The sequence below is a fragment of the Bos taurus genome, chromosome 6 (genome assembly GCF_002263795.3).
Source record: "Bos taurus isolate L1 Dominette 01449 registration number 42190680 breed Hereford chromosome 6, ARS-UCD2.0, whole genome shotgun sequence".
NCBI lineage: Eukaryota > Metazoa > Chordata > Mammalia > Artiodactyla > Bovidae > Bos > Bos taurus.
The window spans coordinates 114,646,972-114,668,173 of record NC_037333.1 but is presented as its reverse complement, the minus strand read 5'-3'; the positions used below and the strand labels follow the sequence as shown (position 1 = coordinate 114,668,173).

Below are 21,202 nucleotides of genomic sequence, written 5' to 3'. Positions count from 1 at the left end.
CATGATCTATTTTTTTTTTCCTGAAGCTCAGAAAAAGTAGTTCAACCCAGGCATGGGTTACAAGGTAGCGCTTCTGTGAAGCTGAAAATGCTGCAAAAGCACATCACCCTATGCAACAGGTGTGTGTGCCGGCGTGCCTGTATTGTAACTGTTGTTACTGAGGATCATGTTGAAGAGAAAGAATGCTTACTAGGTGTGTTAAAGCTAGGGACCCTGAGCCGGGCCTGCACAGGGGGCCCTGAGTGGCCAGGGCTTTGTAGCCCTCTGGGGCTGCCCCCCACCCTCTCCCCTGGGGGCAGCGTGTGGGCAGCGTGTCGGCGCCGTGTCAGTCCCATCCCTTGGGGTTCCTCCTCGTCTCCCCATGAACGACGGGAGCTTAAACAGCTGTTGCTCAGGCTCGCGCTGTGAACTTCATTTAAACGGAGTCATGACGCGTGTTCCTCCCAGATCAGCCTACCCACCAGGGTTCACCCACTGAGCCGCCGCGGTGGTTTATCTTCAGTGCGAGGAAGCTGTGTGGCTAGACCGCAGGGTATGCATGTGTAGATGAGTCCTGTTTCTTAAGCTAAAACTGGGTTCCTGCTATTGCAGTTGTCAGCCACCTAGGGTCAGACTGGAGGGGTGTAGGTCTTTGAGGCTGAGCTTGGACTGTCCCCTGCCCTCCGGGGTCGGAGCCTCTCTTCCCCTGATCTTGTTGGCTTCTCTCCCTCCCAAGGCCGAGCTGGGACGCGAGATCCACGCCTTGTCGTCTGCCGGCAAGCCCCTGGCCTCGTGGACGGCCCAGCGGGGGATCCAGGAGTGCCGCGAGGCATGTGGAGGACACGGCTACCTGGCCAGTAGGTCTCAGAGATACGTGAGCTGGTTTCTGTCCTCATCCCTACCATGTGACTTAGGGGTCAGCGCACGACCAACCAGGGGTCAGCACACAGCCAGGGGTCAGCGCATGACCGGCCAGGGATCAGCGCACGGCCAGGGGTCAACGCATGACCAACCAGGGATCAGCGCACGACCAGGGGTCAGCGGACAACCAACCAGGGGTCAGCACACGGCCAGGGGTCAGCGCACAGCCAGGGGTCAGCATATGACCTGGATCAGTGCACAGCCAGGGGTCACCACATGACAAGGGGTCAGCGCACATCCAACCAGGGATCAGCGCACGGCCAGGGGTCAGCACAGGACCAACCAGGGGTCAGCGCACGACCAGGGGTCAGCATATGACTGGGATCAGCGCACGGCCCGGGGTCAGCGTACGACCAACCAGGGGTCAGCACACGGCCAGGAGTTAGCGCACGACCAGGGTTTAGCACATGGCCAGGGGTCAGTGCACGACCAACAGGGGTCAACTCAAGACCAGGGGTCAGCACATGGCCAGGGGTCAGCGCACGACCAACCAGGGGTCAGCACACGGCCAGGGGTTAGCGCATGACCGGCCAGGGATCAGCGCACGACCAGGGGTCAGCGTATGACCGGGATCAGCGCACGGCCAGGGGTCAGCACACAGCCAGGGGTCAACGCATGACCAACCAGGGATCAGCGCACGACCAGGGGTCAGCGGACGACCAACCAGGGGTCAGCACACAGCCAGGGGTCAGCGCATGACCGGCCAGGGGTCAGCACACAGCCAGGGGTCAGCGCATGACCGGCCAGGGGTCAGCACACAGCCAGGGGTCAGCATATGACCTGGATCAGTGCACAGCCAGGGGTCAGCACATGACAAGGGGTCAGCGCACGACCAACCAGGGATCAGCGCATGACCAGGGGTCAGCGCACGGCCAAGGGTCAGCACAGGACCAACCAGGGGTCAGCGCACGACCAGGGGTCAGCATATGACTGGGATCAGCGCACGGCCAGGGGTCAGCGTACGACCAACCAGGGGTCAGCGTACGACCAACCAGGGGTCAGCACACGGCCAGGAGTTAGCGCACGACCAGGGTTTAGCACATGGCCAGGGGTCAATGCACGACCAACAGGGGTCAACTCAAGACCAGGGGTCAGCACACGACCAGGGGTCAGCGCACAACCAACCAGGGGTCAACTCACGGCCAGGGGTCAGCACACGACCAGGATCAACACACGACCAGGGGTCAGCACACGGCCAGGGGTCAGCACACAACAGCCTTTGGGCCAAAGGCTTTTTCTGTGGATAAAGATTTTTGCAAATAGTGATTTATCGGCGCCCGGCTGTGACCACTCGTTGACACACTTCCTGTGGCCGTGTTCCTGCTCCCCCTGCAGAGCTGAGATGTCTCGGCAGAGCCTAAAACATTTACCGTCTGGAACTTTCCAGAGCAGGTTGGCCGGGCCCTGCCCTCGTCTCATCCCTCGGTTCCCTGCCACCTGATGCTCCTTGGCCGAAACCTGGGGGTCACGAGGCAGCGTGGAGACTGGAAACCAGAACGGAAGGGAGCTTATCGTGCATTCGTCTGAGTTGGAACTTTCTGGTTGATGACTTGGCAGTACCCTGGCACGTTTTGTTCCCATGAAGCACTCTGAGACTTGGCGTTCACTTCTGTTGGCACCGGCGGCTGTTTGAGCAGCTGGTGGGTGGTGCACAGGGCAGGTGACCCACAGGCCAGGCCCAGATCCTGTGTCCTCTGTCTCTGCCTCTGCTAGCCGCTGGTTGCGTATCTGAGGGCAAGCTGCCCCCGCACACCGCTCCTTGGTGTTCTTCTCCATAAGATGGGGCTGATGAGAGCATGGCACGACAGAGGTTCTTGCAGCGAGTGAGTGAATGAATACGCTTGAAGGCTTTAGACAATGTGGGGCAGGCGGCCTGTGCCCCGTTACTCTGGTCTATTATTATTATTATGAGAGTGAAAGTGTTAGTCAACCCGTCGTGTCCAACTCTTGGACTGGAGCCTGCCAGGCTCCTCTGTCCATGGGATTCTCCAGGCAAGAATACCGGAGTGGGTTTCCATGCTCTTCTCCAGGGGGTTTTCCCGATGCAGGGATCAAACCCGGTCTCCTGCATGGCAGGCAGTTTCTTTGCCGTCTGAGCCATCAGAAAAACCCGTTATTATTATAGTCCTGCTTATTATTTGCAGCTCACCTGCCTAACTTCCCATGTGCTGACCTTCAGTCACCGATGGGTAAAGTCTGGTGACTCAGGCGAGACGCCAGTGGAATTGGCAGAGACCTGCCCTGACAGCTTATTCCTCTGCAGCCTTGTAGCCCCTGATTGAGTCTGAGCATCTCGGCGACACTCTGTAGATAGCCGTGAGCTTTTGGTGAAGATGCGTCCCGGTTCCTCCTCGTGTGGGGGGGGCCCTCAGTTTCTCCGCTCTCTGTTCTGACGTGTGGGTAACCACGGCGCCACAGAAGTTCCTCACCCGTGTGTTTTGTCTTCTGTGCACTGTTCTTTGTAGTTTTTGTTTGTTGTTATAGCTCATAGAGACGCTATAAATAGTTTAGAATGAGGAGCTTGAATCATGCAGCCCGCAGACAGCAGAAATGACTGAATCAAGTACCATCACATAATTCCTTCTGGGCTGAAGCCAGTGGGGCCAAACTCAGGGATAAATGTAAAGCCCTTTAATCTAGATTTAAATATCAGTTTCTAGTCGTCTCTCTAAGGTCGCTCTCAGGTATTCACGTTCAGTGCTCTAACTGTGGCATGGGGCAGCCAGTCAGTGGAAGACGGTCAGGGTGTCATAGGCGACCAGAAGCCTCATACCTGCTACAGAGCACCTTCACACCCTCTTGGGCTGTTCACAGCAGTATGAGAGTGTGAGAAGTTAGGGGTCCTACCCATTCTCCCATCTCAGCCTCACATCTGGAGAACATTCTATTAGTACACCGAAGACCTAGGTGGGGAGGGTCTGGGAAGAATCCTTTATGAAATCTGCGAAGGAATTGGGTTATTTCACTGGTAGGAAAGGCAAGAGAAAAAGAAGCGTTGTCTTCAGATATTTGACGTCTTGTGTACAGAGAAGGGTGCCTTTAGTTGTACGAGGAAGGCGGGCACCCTCCCAGACGGCCCGCTCTGTCGGTGGCCTCCCAGAGCGAGCTTTGCAGGTGATCCGTGAGGCTCGTGGGGGTGATGTGTCGCTGGTGGCAGTGGGTGCTTCCTGAGTGCAGCACAGGGCTTCCCGGGAAACTTGGGGTGCTCCCAGTCTGTCCTTGAAGAGGGAGCAGCCAGACGGGTAGGGCACGCCGCTGGCGGGGGGTGGAGCTGCACCTGGAGAGGGCAGGAAGTGCTTCGTCCCGTCAGGCCGGGCCTGGGACCTGGCCTCAGAGTCCCAGATGGCAGGGGTGGGGCCATCTCTCCCGCCCGCACCCCAGTGATGCGCACACCCCCTCGCAGTGAACCGTCTGGGCGACCTCAGAGACGACAACGACCCCAACTGCACGTACGAAGGCGACAACAGCGTCCTGCTGCAGCAGACCAGCCGCTACCTGCTCGGCCTGCTGGCCCGCCGGGGCCCCGGTGAGGCGGCCGGCCTGCGGCCTGGGGCGTCCCCGGGCCCTGGGCCGGCTCTTCCGCCAGGCTGGAGCCTGTGTTCACGGGCAGGAAACATTGATCAGATGGGGCTGGACCGGCGTCTGAAGTGACGGGCCGGGGCAGGTGGTGGTGTGGGGGAGGGGGATTCGTCTTCCAGACACGCCCTGGGGTGGGGGGTCCTTGGCTCTCCCTGGAGTCACCGGCTGTGCCCCTAGGTGGTGCCCGCATCGAGAGCCCCCTGAAGACCGTGGACTTTCTGGATGGCTATGCAGACATCCTTGGCAGGAGGTTCGAGGGCTCCAGCCCCGAGGACTTGTTGGACTCCTCAGGTAAATACACGCCCTTCCCTGTCTCCAGGTGTGCTGTGCCCGGCGGGAAGCAGCCTGTTGCTTTGCCACCTCATTCATTCAATGGTGATTCATCCGCGGACACCTCCCTGTGTCAGGTGCTGACGCCAGCAATGGAGAGAAGGGAGCTTGCTCCCCCCTCCCTGGAGTCCCGGCTCCCACCTGCCCCCCTCTCCCGGCTTCACAGTGAGTGGTCAAGGAGAGAGGTCACAGAAAGAGCAGGGGTGGTTACAGCCCCTCCCCTCGCTACTGCAAGTTAATGATGTCTGAAGGATGCACCTTCCTCCCCCAAGGGCCCACGCGTCTTTCTGTCAAATCCTGTGTCCACAATAGCAGCTTCACGCCACAGCGGAGCCCTACAAAGTCCTCACCGTCCGCTTTGTGGGATTCAGTGAGCGTGTGTCCCTCTGCCCCCCAAGAACCCCTGTGGCCAAGCACCTCGGGGCCCTCTTCTGTGGTCCCACCCAACCCCCAGGCACACGCTGCCCTCCCTCCCCCATAGGTGGGCAGAAGCTGACCCTCTGGCCGGTCACCCAGGAGCTGGAAAGGCAGCCCAGCTGCCAGAGATGGAGGGTGCTGGGCCTGTTGCTGGACCCGCGCCAGCTGCGGGGCTTTGGGCGCGTCCCCCATCGTCCTGCCTCGCCGCGGACTGGGACAGCACCGCCTGTGCTGGCTGGTGAGGCGGGTGGGGACACGTGGGTGTAACCGGCACAGCGCTCGGCTCCGCGCGGGGCTCGGGACCGGCCCGCAACATGCGGGCACCCCACCCTGTGCCAGCCGCAGTTTTCATCACAGAAATCACTGTCGAAACGCCGTTACGCACCCCCAAACACTGTTAGCAAAGAGCCTTCGGCGTGGCGGGAGGGCACCTGGCTTAGAGTGTGCGCATCGCCCGCGGTCCTCTGGATGAAGGAGCCGCCTCCACGCACCTGAAGGGCACGTGACCCAGCACAGCATCCCCGGCTGTGGGCTGTGGGGGTGTGTGTGTGGCCCTGCCAAGCCGCGCCGCTGCCCAGGTCTCCAGGAGAGGAGCTTCGGCCGCCCAGTCCACGCCCGTGGCCAGAGAGAGCGTCGGACCCGGACCGGGCCCACTTGCCAGCGGGTCGTTCCTCCATTTTCATCGACAGCTTCAAGCAGAGGCGCTTCTGCTCGTCGCTGCTTCGGCTCCCTCACCACCCTTTGCTACAGCTTTTCTGACAGTACACCTTTTCACCTCTCTTTTTAGAGAGCTGGGATGATGCTGGGACACCCCCAAAGGTCTTTCTGATGGTTCTGGAGCCCCCAGATGTTGCTCTAGGAAGCCCAGGAAATGACCTCATCATTCTAGTAACGTCCACCCCACCGGAATGTCCCCCTCCTCAAAGCCGTCCCCCATGGTAAAATCAGAGCGTAAACACGTGGTCGGCCAGCTCTTGGACGTGCCCCCGGGCCTGCTGTGTCCAGCCCCCACCCCCACCCAGGCCTGCCGCACACACCCGCCCCCCGCCCTTCTCGCCGGCACCGTGAACGCAGAAGCTGCTGTGTGCACAGCAGCAGGAAGGGTGCCAGGGCAGCGTCATCTGTTTTTCCTGCGAGTGCTCTAATTTTCACTCGTTCCAACCAAGTGAAAACATCTTCTGGAGGGAAGAGCACAAGCAAAACTCATCTGGCAGAAGAGGCTTGGCGTGGAAGCAACCCTGACGACGTTCTCCACGGGGAGAAGGGAGCCCGAAGCTCACGGCCCTCCCTTCATCCTCAGGGTGCTTGATCATTTAAACCCAAGACCTCGGGGCCGGGCCTCAGCTGCATCTTTGGTAGAAGTCCCACGAGTGACGTGTGACCCTGGGGCTCTGCAGGACGGGACACTCGGGACCTTTCCAGGGTTGAGCGAGGCCTGTTTGCAAGGTCAGGAGATTTTTTTTTTTCCCCTTCAGGAATTAGAAGGTTTATTTGGAGCGGGAGGGGCAGGGCGGCTCTCCGCCCGCTGCCTGATTTATGTGCTGTGGGTGCGTGTGTGCCGAGGATGCGTTTAACAAATGGGCCTGAGCGCTGGGGAGCCGCACATCACGTGATCACGTGAGACCCAGTTCTTTCCTCTCGTTGGCTCCTCACTCACAAAAATATTAGATAATTGGAGTGCAGTGGGTTGGCTGGGCTCTCCTGGGGGCTAAGACGGTGAAGAATCTGCCTACAATTCCGAAGATTGGGGTCCAATCCCTGGGTTGGGAAGAGCCCCTGGAGAAGGAAATGGCAACCCACCGCAGCATGCTTGCCTGAAGAATCCCCATGGACACAGGAGCCTGGTGGGCCACAGTCTATGGGGTCGCAAAGAGTCGGACACCACTGAGCCACTAACACTCGGTGGGCTGGCTGCTCTGACCGCTGTGTGGGTCAGAGGGTCACAGGGCGGTCGGGGTGCCTTGCATCTTGTGTTCAGAGAAACGGCTCAGGCTCTGGAGTCAGCTGTGTGACCTCGGACTAGATGCTTACCCTCTCTGATCCTCCATTTCCCCGTACGGTATTAGGAGGAAGTGCCCTCTCTGCAGAAGGCAATGGCACCCCACTCCAGTACTCTTGCCTGGAAAATCCCATGGACAGAGGACCCTGGTGGGCTGCCGTCCATGGGGTTGCGAAGAGTTGGACACGACTGAGCGACTTCACTTTCACTTTTCACTTTCATGCATTGGAGAAGGAAATGGCAACCCACTCCAGTATTCTTGCCTGGAGAATCCCAGGGACGGGGGAGCCTGGTGGGCTGCTGTCTATGGGGTCGCACAGAGTTGGACACGACTGAAGCGACTTAGCAGCAGCAGCAGCAGCCCTCTCTGCAAAGACACTTTGTCCAAGTGAGAGCACGTTCACAGGTTCAGGGGGTCGGGACATGGACGTGACTTTGGGGGCCCCATTCCAGCCACCATACTTGGCAGAACTCTGGGAGGGGTGCCCTGTGTCAGCTTCCGCACCCCCAGCCTGCCTTGCTAGGCTCACACGTGCTGTGTGAGCTGGTCAGGCTGCTTGCAGCCTCTGAGCCCTTGACTCCTCAGGCCTGAGATGGAGCGTGTGCTCGTTAATGAAGAGCTCAGCTGTGCTGCGCGGTTTGTTAACAGATACGGCAGCACGAAGCGGTTGGAAGTCTGCAGCAGTGGGTACCATGGGATGTCCTCCCAGGGAACAGGCTGTGCCACACGGAGGGAAATCCCAGGGCCCCTGTGTCCAGCCTCTGGGTCCAGGCCCAGTGCCCCCAGGTCGGTCCTGGGGGTCCAGAGCCCAGAGCAGCTGTGGGTCCCTCAGGCATGGGCCCTCTGCCTGGGGAGGGGATGAGAGTGTGGACCCAGAGCCTCGCAGCCAGCTCAGACCCCACCCCCACCCCCTGCTCCCTCGATGTGTGCCTGCGTGCCTCCTTGTCCCCTGGTCCTCACTGGAGGACGCAGGAACAGCCCTGCCGGGCTGGGTGTTCTCAGTCACCCAAGCCCTCGGAACCAGTGAGATGTGAAGACAGAAGGACCCACAGATGTAGGCACAGCACTGGGCTGGGCTGGGAAGATGGGGGTCTCCCTCCAGCCCCTTCCAGCCGGTCCCTGTCCATCCACACCCCTGTCAGCAGCTTTCTCTCCTCTCCCCTTAAGAGCCGGAGGAGGAGGCCTGAGGTGCGGCCCAGGGCCCGGGGCCTGGCCCCCCAGGTGGACGGGGCACCACTTGTCCACCACCTGCCAGAAAGTCGCCCTGATATCGTGCAGGTCTGAGTTTCATCCGGACTCTGCATCCTCATGGTGGATGAGGTGGTTACCCTCAAAGGACCACAAAGAAGGCTGAGCATCGAAGAATTGCTGCTTTTTAACTGTGGTGCTGGAGAAGACTCTTGAGAGTCCCTTGCACACCAAGGAGATCCAACCAGTCCATCCTAAAGGAGATCAGTCCTGAATTTTCATTGGAAGGACTGATGCTGAAGTGGAAGCTCCAATACATTGGCCACCTGATGCAAAGAGCTGACTAATTTGAAAAGACCCTGATGCTGGGAAAGATGGAAGGCAGGAGGAGAAGTGGGTGACAGAGGATGAGATGGTTGGATGGCATCACCGACTGGATGGACATGAGTTTGAGTCAACTCCGGGAGACAGTGGAGGATGGAGGAGCCATGGGGATGCAAAGAATTAGACACAACTTACTGACTGAACAGCAACAACCCCAGAAGGGGCTCCATGACTCGTGGACTCTGTGGTTGCTAGAACCGTGTAGAACTAGGGCCGGCCTCACAGCAGAGCCAGGAAACGCCCTCCCCCTTTGCCTGTCTCAGCCTGACCACCACGGAGGGGTGGGAGGCGGGTGGGACCCGTCTCACTCAGCATGAGGCTGGGCCGCGGCAGGGGGAGACGCCCTGCACTCACGGGTCTCTCCGTCTCTCACTCTGAAGTCCCGCTGGCGGCATACGAGTGGCTGGTCTGCTACCTGCTCCGTGAGAGCCACCAGAAGCTCAGTCGAGAGAAGCGCTCAGGGAAAAGCGACTTTGAAGCCATAAACGACTGTCAGGTACGTGTTTGTCTCGGAAGTTGCTTTTCTCAGGAGTTGCTCCTGATTCCCGCACCGCTGCGTCCTCTCGGGCCTCTGCTGCCGGGACCAGCGATACAGCTGAGCCCTGAGCCCATCCCTTTCCCCTGCCCTGTGTGGCTGGTGTCCAGACTTGGACAGCTCAGAGCTCGTCTCTGCCTGAAGTATTCGTAACTTAGGCTTCCCTGGTGGCTAAGCTGGTAAAGAATCTGCCTGCAAGGCGGGAGACCATGTTCGATCCCTGGGTCGGGAGGATCCCCTGGAGAAGGGAAAGGCTAACTCACTCCAGTATTCTGGCCTGGAGAATTCCGTGGACAGAGGGCCCTGGTGGGTTACAGTACATGGGGTCGCAAAGAGTCGGACACTACTGAGCTACTGACGCTTATTCATAACTTGTTAAAACGCAAACATACTTGGAAATCAGAGCACACCAGAAATTGATACCTGGGTCGGAATGTTTTTCCTGGGCCTGGAGGTTTATGGGGATGACGATTCGTGAGAGAGGAACCCGTGAGGGAAGCGGGGAGCGGGCCTTCCTGGCCTGCAGCGTCCAGCTGCCGGCATCTCTTGGGAGTTCTTCATGATCACGGAGCGGCAGAAACACTGGTTATGGAGCAGCTTGGGCTGTGCAGGCTAGGACTGCCCCCGAGAGTTTCTGTTCTGTGCCCCCCACCACGGCCCCAGCGCAGGCACCTCATAGGACCCCTCACAGGCGCTGGCCAAGGTCTGTTAATACTGTGGGCAGATCTCTGATGGCAAGGAAGGTCGTCCAGGAGAAGTTAAGGGTGGGCGCTGAGTGTGAGGATTCGGGAGGGAAGCAGAGGGTGCAGGAGCTGGAACAAGGCTCTCCCCTGTGGCTGTTAGAGCTGTGTGATTTGGGGGGCCCCAGCAGCACCCAGGCCTCTGCTCACTAAGATGCCAACAACACCCCTGAATTGTGACGACCCCAGACTATCTCCTGATGGTGCCAGATACCCTGGAGGGGCAAACTGGGCCTGACCAAGAACCCCTGAGCCAGTGGGGCCTCCAGTCCGGGGAGCAGGTCCACTCTGTGGCTCTGGGAATCTCTGTTCTAACGCGTCTCCCTTCAGACACTTCCTGCGTGCCCCTGGCCCAGTATGGCTGCCTTCCTGGGTCCCTGTGACCCTCCATGCCCCCCACGCTCCGCTTTCCTGGGTCCCTGTGACCGTCCAGGCCCTCATGTCCCGCCTTCCTGGGTCCCTATGACCCTCTAGGCCCCCACGCCCCGCCTTCCTGGGTCCCTGTCCTGGGCCGTCCAGGGCCCCCATGCGCTGCCCACGCACCATGTCCTCCACAGCTGTTCTTTGGGATTCTCAGACAGCAGCTTGGCGGCCCGATGAGAAGCCAGGCGAGCCGTCCATCCTGGCCATGGTGCCGTCACTGGGGTCAGCTGTGGACACGGTCTACACTGGAGCATGGTCCTGGCCTGGGCAAGGAGGTCATGGAGGGCAGACCCCCAGGGCCCGCGTCCCCAGGCGGCTGATGGCCTCTGAACTTCTCCCAGAAGGAACACACAGCAGCCTGTTTCGTGTCCGATTCCAGGGATTGAGACCGGGGAGAGGAGCTCGTGGGGCACGGTGCAGGCCCTGGACCCATGAGGTCAGTCGCTGCTCCTCACGGCAGCGCCCGCGGGCCAGCTGCCTCGTGTTCCCTCTTCACAGACCAAGATGCTCTGCCCCGGATGGGAGCCACTTGCCTGTGCGCACATGCTCATAAAAGCCAAGTGGATTTGGAAGCTGGCCCCTTGACTCCCAAGAGCTGAAGGAGCGAGTAGAGGAGGGCAGAGTTTGGACTCAGTCCTCGGCTGGGACTTGCTGGGAGAATCTCCCCAAGTGGAGAGGAGCCCATGGCATGTGAGCGCATCGGGGGGTGGGCATTAATTCAGGGACGCCCGCTCTCGCAGAGGTTGAGGGCGCACACGGGGGCCGGCCTCCCTGCGCCAAGTGTGTCTCCACCAGTCGCCAACGGCCTGACCTTGTTTCACCCTCGGGGTCCAGGGCGGACTGAGGTGATGCCCTGGGGGGCTCTTAGCTTAGTGCCTGGCCCGGGTCAGCTTCGTCAGCTTCCCTCCTGTGAGCATGCTCCCCTCTCTGCGTCTCTCCCTCCAAAGTCCAGGGTACCCACGACATGGTGTGCACGAGAGGGCAGCTGCCCTGAAGGCCCGGCTAGCTCTGCAGGCAGGACACACGGACACAGGCCATGTGACCTGGTGGCGTCAGAGGCGCAGTGGGGTCTTCGGATCAGACCAGGCAGACTGGCCTGGGGAACATCCTCCCCTGAATTCCCTCCCGAGGGTGCCTGGTTCTCAGGCAGTCCCTGGGAGAGCCTTGGCCTCAGAAGTGAGGACCCACTGCTTGCCCTGTAAGTCCAGAGGAGGCCTTGAGCCCAGAGCCGTGCCTCCTTGGCGACCACGACCCACGGCCTCCCCGGAGCATATTCTGGACCCTGTTCTTTGGATTCTGGCTGATGCACATGTGTGCTCAGCTGCTTCGTCGTGTCCGACCCTTTGCGACCCCATGGACTGTAGCCCGCCAGGCTCCTCTGTCCATGGGGTTCTCCAGGGGATCTTCCCAACTCAAGGATTGAACCCAGGTCTCCTGCACTGCAGGCGGATTCTTTACTGTATGAGCCACCAAGGAATTCTGGGGCAAAGTCATACAGGCATTGAATAGGGGTCTCTTTCCTCCCCAATCCCGGGTCACCTCTTTGCTGGATGATTTAATTTCAAAAGCAACCATGCTCATTATAACAAATTAGAAATGCATGTGTAATTGTTCTAACTTAAAAAAAACCAAACCCAGTAAACTGATAAACTAGAGAAGGGGAAAGAAAAGCTGGCAAGCAAAGCTAATGATGAGCAGATGTGTTGGCTATTGGTTAAAAAAGAAAAAGCGGGGGCTAGAAGACCTGTGGTGACTTCCTGCTTCCACAAACCGAGCCAGCATCGGGACTCACACGCGAGTGCAACCCGGCTGGCCCTCCGTGGGGCCGTTCCCTCCGTTCCGGACGTGATGGGAGTGGGAGAGAGGGGCTGTTTCCTTGAGAAAGTTGGGGGGCGGGGCGGGGCCGGGCCCCAGGAGGGGCTGCCGTTGCTTTCAGGTGAGTCTGGGGATCGTGTGGAAAACCTCTGTGGTTCCCAGTGCAAGAGAAGCGACCTTGTGCCCTCGGGAGCCCACCTCCCAGGGGACGCCCCCGTCCCTAGGGCCAGGACGACCCGGGCGAGCCCCTGGTGGCTGTGTCAGCTGTGGGGTCACACAGGTCCCAGGTAGCGCTGAGCTGAGCGGGGTCGCTGGGCCCGAGGTCCAGAGCAGCTGCTGCAGGCGGGCTTGTGTTCCTGCCGGCCTTCCCCAGAGGCGCTGCCCAGCCGCGGCTGGCTGTGCCCTCTCACCCGGGCGCTGCCGGCACGCACACCCCCGTGTGCCCTCCCCGAACGCGCGCACCATGCCGTTGCAGGTGTACCACTGCCGGCCCTTGGCCCTGGCGTTCCTGGAGCTCACGGTCGTGCGCAGGTTCCACGAGCACACGCACCAGCCCCGCGTGCCACCCCCGCTGCGGGCCGTGCTCCGGCGTCTCAGCGCCCTCTACGCCCTGTGGTCCCTGAGCCAGCACACCGCCCTGCTCTACCGAGGTGAGACCCCGCCCCGGAGCCGCGTGGTGCGCTCCTTCCACGCGGCTCACTGAGCGCTCGTCATGGGGAGCAGATGAGCCCAGAGGCCATGGGTGGGGGGGAACCACCAGGGGCACAGCAGCGCCAGGGTGGTGCCCGTAGGGCTGAGCCATGGCGGGCAACCCAGGAGGGCTTCCTGGAGGAGGTGATGAAGGGCTGATTCCTGGAAGATGGGTGGAAACAGGATAAACCTGAGTTTCTTTGAAACTTTGTCTTCGTTATCCTTCTAAGGAGCATTTTTTAGACGTTTTCCCAAAGCATCCCCATGGCGTGTTAATACTAGAGCTGTCCTGGGTACCTGCTCATGCCCCAGGCGTGTGTCTGTGCTGTCTGAGGAGTACATTTTCCCCTCCCCTTGCAAAGAACCCACATTTTCCTCCTTGCGGCTGGTGGTGCCCACCCCATTTTTTTTTAAGTCGCTCAGTCATGTCTGACTCTTTGCAACCCGATGGACTGTACAGTCCATGGAATTCTCCAGGTCAGAATACTGGAGTGGGTAGCCATTTCCTTCTCCAGGGGATCTTCCCAACCCAGGGATCGAACCCACATCCCCTGCACTGCAGGTGGATTCTTTACCAGTTGAGGTATACAAGGCTCCCTGGTGGGAGCGGTGGGTGCGGGGAAAGGAGCCCACCCTCTGTGAGTGAAGCGGGCTCTGTTCTCTATGGCAAAGATGAGACACCAGCCATTCTGCAGCAGACTCGGGGCTCCCTCCTGTGAGACACCTATGAGACAGCGCAGCACCGCCTGCCTGGGTGTGGGAGGCGAGGCCAAGGGGGTGGGTCTCCAGCCCATCGCCTGGTGGCTGCAGGCGCCCCCGCATGCCCTCGACGCCGCTTTGAGCCTGCAGGCCCCTGCCACCCCGCCCAGCCTCCCCGCCCAGCGCTCTGCTTGGGGTCTTGCCCACTCTCGTGGACTCCTGCCTGCCGGCCCTGCCTCCTCCTCCACCCCGGCCCCCTGCGGCCGCCCTTCCTGGGCTTCAGCATCCCCAGCTCCCGGCTGTGACCGCCCCCCGCCCCCCCACTAGCACCTGCTCAGTGAAGTGGCCGGGAGAAGGACACAGACCCCAGGCCCGGCCTCACCTTTCTGGAAAGGGGTCGCAGCGGGACCCGGGCAGCAGAAGTGAGACATCTTCACACAGAATGGGCTGTTACACGATGTGTGTGCCATTTGTGGGTAACTTGGGGGTTTGGGCTTCCCCAGTGGCTCAGATGGTAAAGAATGCGCCTGCAGTGCAGGAGACCCGGGTTCGATCCTGGGTCGGGAAGATCACCTGGAGATGGGAATTGTAACCCACTCCAGTGTTCTTGGCTGGAGGACTCCATGGACAGAGGAGCCTGGTGGGCTACAGTCCAAAGAGTCGGGCACGGCTGAGCAACTGACCCTTGGGGGTGAGGGAACCGGACCCCAGAGTCACCCCCCTGTGCTTTCAGGCGGCTACTTCTCCGGTGAGCGTGCAGGTAAAGTGCTGGAGAGCGCCATCCTGGCCCTGTGTGCACAGGTGAGTCGTGAGCCCTTCTGTGTGAATATGACTTCCATGTGATCACACGTGTGTTAATATCTGGTGACCTCGGCTTCCCACTCATTCCTGTGTGTGCCACCATTCAGCTCAGTCTCTCAGCCGTGTCCGACTCTTTGCGACCCCATGGACTGCAGCACGCCAGTCCACCCTGTCCATCACCAACTCCCAGAGTTTACCCAAACTCATGTCCATTGAGCCAAAGTGGTGCCACCGTTAGCACACCCAAGAAAACGACAGAGAATGTGCTTATGTCGGAACAGTCAGGAAGCACCACTCTGAGGGACTCGTGCACACCCAGCTCACCTGATGCTTTCTACAGCGACATCGGCCTTTCAAGTTAGCTTCCAATTTAAATTCATTTCGTGGCATTTTCTTTTTTTTTTTATTACGTCCTTCTGCCCTCGTCACCCAGAGGAGTCAGGTGGCCCCACGTCCCGTCCTGGAAGTGCTCTGTCCACTGGAACTTGGTACAGGGAGGGACAGGTTCCAGGGCCAAGCTGTCCCGTGCGGTCAGCACCGGCCACCTGGGGCTGCCAGGGGTAGAACCGCGGCGGGCGTGACCAAGGATTTTGGGTTTTCTTTAGTTTTAATTCAGCCATCACGTGTGTCCTGGCTGCTGTATTAAGCAGTGCAGTTGGAGGCACGTCTCTGCTGTGGATGATCAGACATGAACCAGAGCCCCCCAGCACTCCGTCCGTGGTGTTGTCTGTGCTTTACGTGGCAGATATACGTACACAAGTGTCTCAGTTACGGGTGAGAGGCCGCTGGGCTCCTCCCCGTGCTTCCGAGCTGAGGCAGCTCAGGTGATGTCCTTGTTGGCACCAAGCCCCTCTCCCCGCAGGCTCCTTTCTAAGTGCCTCTCTCTCCCCACATGGGTTCTGGGTAAGGGTGTCTCTGGGGTCGCTCTGTCTGCTCGGGCCATGTCAACTTAAACAGGAGGGGAGTTTACCCTCCTGCGTTTTGTGGGGCTGAGTTGCCTTTATAAAAAACAACAGCCGTCGTTCCCCTTGCTGTGCAGCGTGACGCTTGGACTGTGGAGCTGGCGGCTGGGGTAGGTGGAGGGCAGTACCTGGGCCCAAGCCACCTGGCGGACCTGAGTCCTGGTCCCGCCTCGGGGCTGGGGCAGGGGGTGCCGGCTCCTTCCCTGCTCCAGTCCGGGCCTGGAGCAGCATCGTCTATCGGGGTGTCCTCACTGTCTCACGCTCAGCTCTGCTGAGTGGCCCCCACGGCCTGCAAAGACAGGCTCTTTCCCGCCGCCCCCCTGAATGAAACGCTGGCTGACCCCCGATCTAGGGCAGGACCCACCTCTGCTGTTGTTTCTCCCTGAAGCGACCCCCTGGGACCTTGGTGCCGAGGGTGTGTGGGACTGTGGAGCAGCGCCTGAACCCTGAAGCTGGGCTCCTCTCCTCTCGTGACTCTCTGCCCAGCGATCGCTTTAATCGGCCTTGTTCCAGTCGCCCTGCCTCCAGCGTTCTGCTCGGTTCAGCCACGGGGCCTGGATAGTTCAGTCGGTGGAGCACCAGACTTTTAACCTGAGGCTCCAGGGTTCGAGCCCCCGTTCAGGCATGCCGTCCTCTGTTTTATCTTTGGGCTTCCCCGGTGGCTCACCTGTGATGCAGCAGACCCCAGTTCGATCCCTGGGTCCAGAAGATCCCTTGGAGAGAGGAGTGGCTACCCACTGCAGAATCCTTGTCTGGAGAATTCTGTGGGCCAGGGCAGCCTGGCGAGCTGTTAGTCCACGGGGTCACAAGGAGTCGGACGCGGCTGGGTGACTAAGCACACATACTGCGTATGGCATCTCACAATTATTTTAAGTAAAAAATGTTTTTTTGCATTTCAAGAAAATTCTTAGGAGTCTACTCATATAAATTCCACTTGTCATATTGTAGAATAATTTGTGTAACGGGGTGGGAGAGTAATAAAAGTACCGCAAGCCAAAGCACATTGGGGTGATGGCTTTTCCAGGGGCTTATAAATGCTTTTTCTCTTACATTTTTTTTTTCCTGGACATATTTTCCTCTGTTGGAACAGTCATTGCCCTGATCAGTTAGGGTTCAGAGACAAACCTCTGAAGACAGTTGCCAGTTAGTGAGCCACAGAATCATCAGTTTTACGAGCAGTCCCTGCCTTGTTGGAAAAAAAAGAAAAAAGAAAACGTTGGAAGTCTTGAGTGGATAGCAACATGGTGAAATATTCAGACGCACACTTGGGGAACCTGTAACCCAGGCCAACGAAAAGATGGTGCCTGAGGAATGGAGCCTTGTGTCTGCTGGGGTTACCATTGCTTGTGGGTTTTGCAGGCTCTGTTACTCGGTGGTTGCCATGGAGATGCCGGGCGTTGCCAAGTGTACGGACTTTGTTTTCTAACAGCTGAAAGATGATGCTGTTGCCCTGGTGGATGTCATCGCCCCTCCGGACTTCATCCTGGACTCACCGATTGGCAGAGCAGATGGCGAGGTATGAAGAGCGGCCTTCCTCCCGTGGGTGGCGGGAGGCGCTCCGGGCCCCGGGGCAGTTGTGGCAGAGCTGAGATGGTGACAGGGCTTGGGGCAAGGCGGGGGGGCGGGGGGCGTCTCCAGCATCACGTGGGCGGCAGGGAGGGGGAGCGGCTGGGAGAAGTTGGGGTGGTCGTGGACGGGTCAGCCGCCCCCAGCCTGCCCTTCCCTGAGAGACAGGGTGGCCCTGCCACTCTCTTAGGCCGTGATGCCAAGGTCAGCGTGGGCCTGTGCAAAGCTGTGGTCTTTGCACACTCTCCTGAGGGCCCGCCCCACTCCTGGGCCTTCTGACCCCCTCGCCCCTCTGCCTGGGCTTCCGGGGCAGGCCCCAGCTGGCTTCCCAAGCTCCTCCCTTGCCCCCACTCCTCCCCATGCTCCAGAACGATTGCTTCTAAAGTAGACCTGCTCCTAAAGCTGCCCTGAAGTCCCCCACACCAAAGTGATACCAGATCCCTCCCCGCTCCCACCCGCCGCCAGGCTGGCCTCTGCCTGGTTCTCCAGGGTGGCCGCATACCCGCTCCTGCCCTGCAGACTCCAGCCTCACTGTCCTTCCGTCTCTCTGTGGGCTCACTGCCACCCCAGGGCCTTTGCACCTGCGTTCCCACTTCCATTCTAAGTGGAATGCCGTTCTTCTAAGAGGTCTCCTCCAGCTTCTAGTTGAAGCGCCGCCCCTGTCCCCCCGGCAGGTGGGTCCCCCACTTTGTCCTGCAGTGTGACCCTCGCAGCACTCCTTCCTGAGCCCACAGGCAGCCCTGTGTGACCTCCACCACGTGGAGAGGCCTGTGCGAGACAACGCCCATGGGTCTGCTCACTGCTCCCTGGCTCCACACCACCCATGGGTGGTTGTCCCTGTGTTTCCATGGAGACGTGGAATTTCAGTGTTAAAGTCACGTGGTGAGGGCCCATGGCCATCGTGTTGTTTCTCCTGAGGCTTATCTTGCTGACCCAGGAGACTGAACGCTGGGGGACAGGCACCTTTTCTCTGTCCCCAGGGAACATTCCAAGGGGACAGGAGCCCTCTGTCCTCAGGGGACACTGTCGTCAGTCCAGGGGACAGGTGCCTGGACTTCTGCCCAGCCCAAGCCACACCCAGGGTTGGGATGGAAGTGCAGGCGCTGGGGTGGGCAGGTCAGAAGAGCCCCCCGCCAAGTCAGGAAGGTAGGGACCACATGTCTGGGGACAGCTGGCTGTCCTCTGGCTGTCAAGCTGGGCCAGGCGTCCGGGAGAGACCCAGCCTCTGGAGGGAACAGGCAGGTTCGCCTGAGTTGGCCCAGCTGGGAGGCAACAAAGATGGGCTCCTTGGAGGGAAGGCAGGAGAGTATGAACCTTGGTCCCTGGTGTGGCCGGGGCCCAGCGGGAGCATGAGGAGGACGTGCTGACCGGCCCCCGGGCGGGGAGCTGGCCTCTGTGACGCGGGCTCCCGGCAACGCTAGCCCCGTACAGGTGGCGGGGTGCTTCTGCAGGCGGCAGCCCTGACTCACTGGCGGGTGGGCGACTGTGGAGTAGGGGAGGCCGTGCCATCCTGCCCTGGCCTGAGGTGGGGCCCTAGACTCCACACTGAGACCAGAGTACCCCGGGGCCTCGCCCGGCAGAAGGCTTTACGCGGCGCGTGCCTCTCCCAGTGTTACGGGCTGCGATCCACGCCGGGTGCCGTGTGAGATAGGAAATCCACCTTAGACGGACAAACAGCTGTCGGAGGCCGAGGCTCCGTCTTTAAGGGGAGCGCCACGTCCAGGTCACGCGGTGTCACTTCGGATTTATGACCCGCGGGAGAGCCTTGTCTGTCTCCCTGGGAGCCAGGAACAGCAGCACACGGGCGGAATCACTGAGCGCGCTTAGCAGGTGCAGAGAGGGCAGCTTCTCGAAAGTAACATCTGTCCACGTCAGCCAGATGCAAGACTGGCCCCTTTCCTGCCTCCATGGACCTCGGCCTGGACGCTGGCCGTGCTGGGAGCAGGGACGGGTCAGGCGACTGCTTGCACGCTCACGACCTTCCTCTAGGATGACTAATGAGACCAGTCCCGCCTGGGGGCCCAGAGGCAGTGGCTGGCTGGTTTAGGGGGCTCAGTCTGGCGGGGTGGGCGGAGAGGGGACCAGGCCTGCCCAGGCCTGGGGGCCCAGAGGACCAGCTGCCAGCCTGCTTGCTTGGCCATGCCACCACCCACCAGCCGCGTGGCTGCGAAAGGACAGATTTCAGAGCAAATGATCAATGTCGACTTGCAGAATCCACCTTCCATGAGAATTTCCAAAGAGAAGGCCAAGCAGGATGTTTTCATCATAAGTGTACATTAGGGACCTTAATAGTTTGTATTTTCCCAATTTTTCTCTACTGACAAAGAAAGGGCTTATGCAAATTGAATTTAAATCATCTTAAAATGCTTCCAGGAAGTGACGGAGCTTCCTGTGTAATGCACAGTTGCATTGACACGCTCAGAGTCTTTCTTATTCCATCTGTGTGTATCATTTATGTATTTTTTACAGCTCTATAAAAATCTCTGGACTGCCGTCCTTCAGGAAAATAAGGTGCTGGAGCGGGCATCTTGGTGGGCGGAATTTGCGGTCAACAAGCCCGTCATAGGAAGTTTGAAACCAAAGCTGTAATAGCACCGGCTAAATCTGGCGAAGCCATGAACACCTGGACCTCAAGTTCACTTCTGGAAGCCCCAGGCCCGCAGTTCTACCTGGCTGCTTGTCCTGTTGAGTCCAGGGCTGGAGCAGCTTATCCTGGCCTGGCCCCGCCCCCCGCCCCAAGTCCCACCAGGACGGGTCACGTCCAAAGGGCAGGACTGCTTTGGGTCATCCCTATTTGCTGGGTGAAAAGAAAGTTTATACATAGAATCATGTCTTCCTGAGAGACTGAACACTTTTGGATAATTAGAGCTTTAGCATACTTCTATTTTCATATGCTGATTATGAAGCTGACTACTTGTAATTTGGGATTTTTCTGGCCGGGTGATCTTTTGCCTTCATCTGAGATTTCTTCCAAGGCTTTGCGTCACTAACCCCTGAACGATGCCAGTCCGATTCTTTGTTCGCCCAAGTTTGACTTTCTCACGTCATCAAATCATATCGTAACTTTACTAATTTGCACCGTGGACCACCCGAATGGCATAGTTAAAGATTTTGAAGGAAAATAAAATCAGTTTTATTACTTTCTCTTGTGGAACTAGAAGTTTCCATCAAAGAAGTGTTTCCAAAGGATAAAAAATGCATAATGATTTGAAGATCTGGTCATCCTTACATCCTGACCTCCCTGTTGTATGCACATTACGTTGTCACTTTGTTACTTGAAAGAGTTTCTTTCTACAGGCAGTGGAGCTCCCAGGCTGCCTGGCCCGTGGGGGGTTTGCCCCACGCTTCTGCACGCTGTCCACCCTCAGGCCCAAGCGCCCTGCGGACAGCGGGGGCTGATGGAGGAGGCTGATGGCCATCTCCACCCATGATTCCTTTGCCCCAGGTCAGGACGATGGCCGGTGGGTGGGTTCTGACTCTCCGCCCTGTCTCGTCCTCCGCTCCCCTTCAGCTTCCGATCTCTCCAGGAGGTTCAGGACCTCTGACATCAGCAGCCCCGTGCCCTCCCCACCCTGCCGTGGTGCCCACGGAGCACACTGGTACTGAACAAAGGTGGCTCTTATTTTCCAAAAGAGCCCAGAAAAACCTCTGAGCACTGAAGGGCCTGAGAAAGCATTATTTTGGGGGACCTTCCGTGGTGGTCCAGTGGTTAAGACTTCACCTTCCAATGCTGGGCAGCGGGTACAAGTTCAGCCCCTGGTCAGGGAGATAAGATCCCACATGCCTCGCAGCCAAAACACCACAACATAAAACGAAGGTCATATTGTATTGAGGTTGGTGCAGAAGCAACTGGTTTTGCATTGTTGAGCTCAGCTGTTTGATACTGGAATACATTCTTAAATAAAATGGTTATGTTGTGGTGGTGTTCAGTCGCTAAGTCACGTCTGACTCACTGGAGCGGATCCTGTTGCAACTACGCGGGACATTCTCGGAGACCTCAGTGTCAGTGAGTCGATGTCAGTGTCAACTCAGCGCCGTTCTACGGTCACGTGGCACTGGAAGCAAATTGGAAAGGTGAGAAAGCTCAGTAAGTGGGTGCCTCGTGAGCTGACCGCAAATCAAAAAAACAGGTTTTGAGGTGTTGTCTTCTCTTTTCTACGCAACGACAATGAA

At 58.9% G+C, this 21,202-nt stretch overlaps 1 protein-coding gene across 5 annotated transcripts in view; it reads left to right on the top strand.

The window, feature by feature from the left end:
- Window positions 1-20,173, top strand: part of ACOX3 (acyl-CoA oxidase 3, pristanoyl) — a 49,380-nt gene extending 29,207 nt beyond the window's left edge. The window contains exons 11-18 of one of the 5 annotated variants that reach the window (XR_003035010.2): window positions 716-836; window positions 4,304-4,426; window positions 4,657-4,770; window positions 9,179-9,294; window positions 12,787-12,961; window positions 14,434-14,501; window positions 16,823-16,979; window positions 19,499-19,511. Coding sequence is in view for 3 of the 5 variants with exons in the window: in NM_001103236.1 (NP_001096706.1) it covers window positions 716-836; window positions 4,304-4,426; window positions 4,657-4,770; window positions 9,179-9,294; window positions 12,787-12,961; window positions 14,434-14,501; window positions 16,893-16,979; window positions 19,499-19,618 (924 nt within the window). In the remaining 2 variants the exon portion in view is untranslated. 5 annotated transcript variants of the gene reach the window in all.
- Window positions 20,174-21,202: the final 1,029 nt, after the last annotated feature.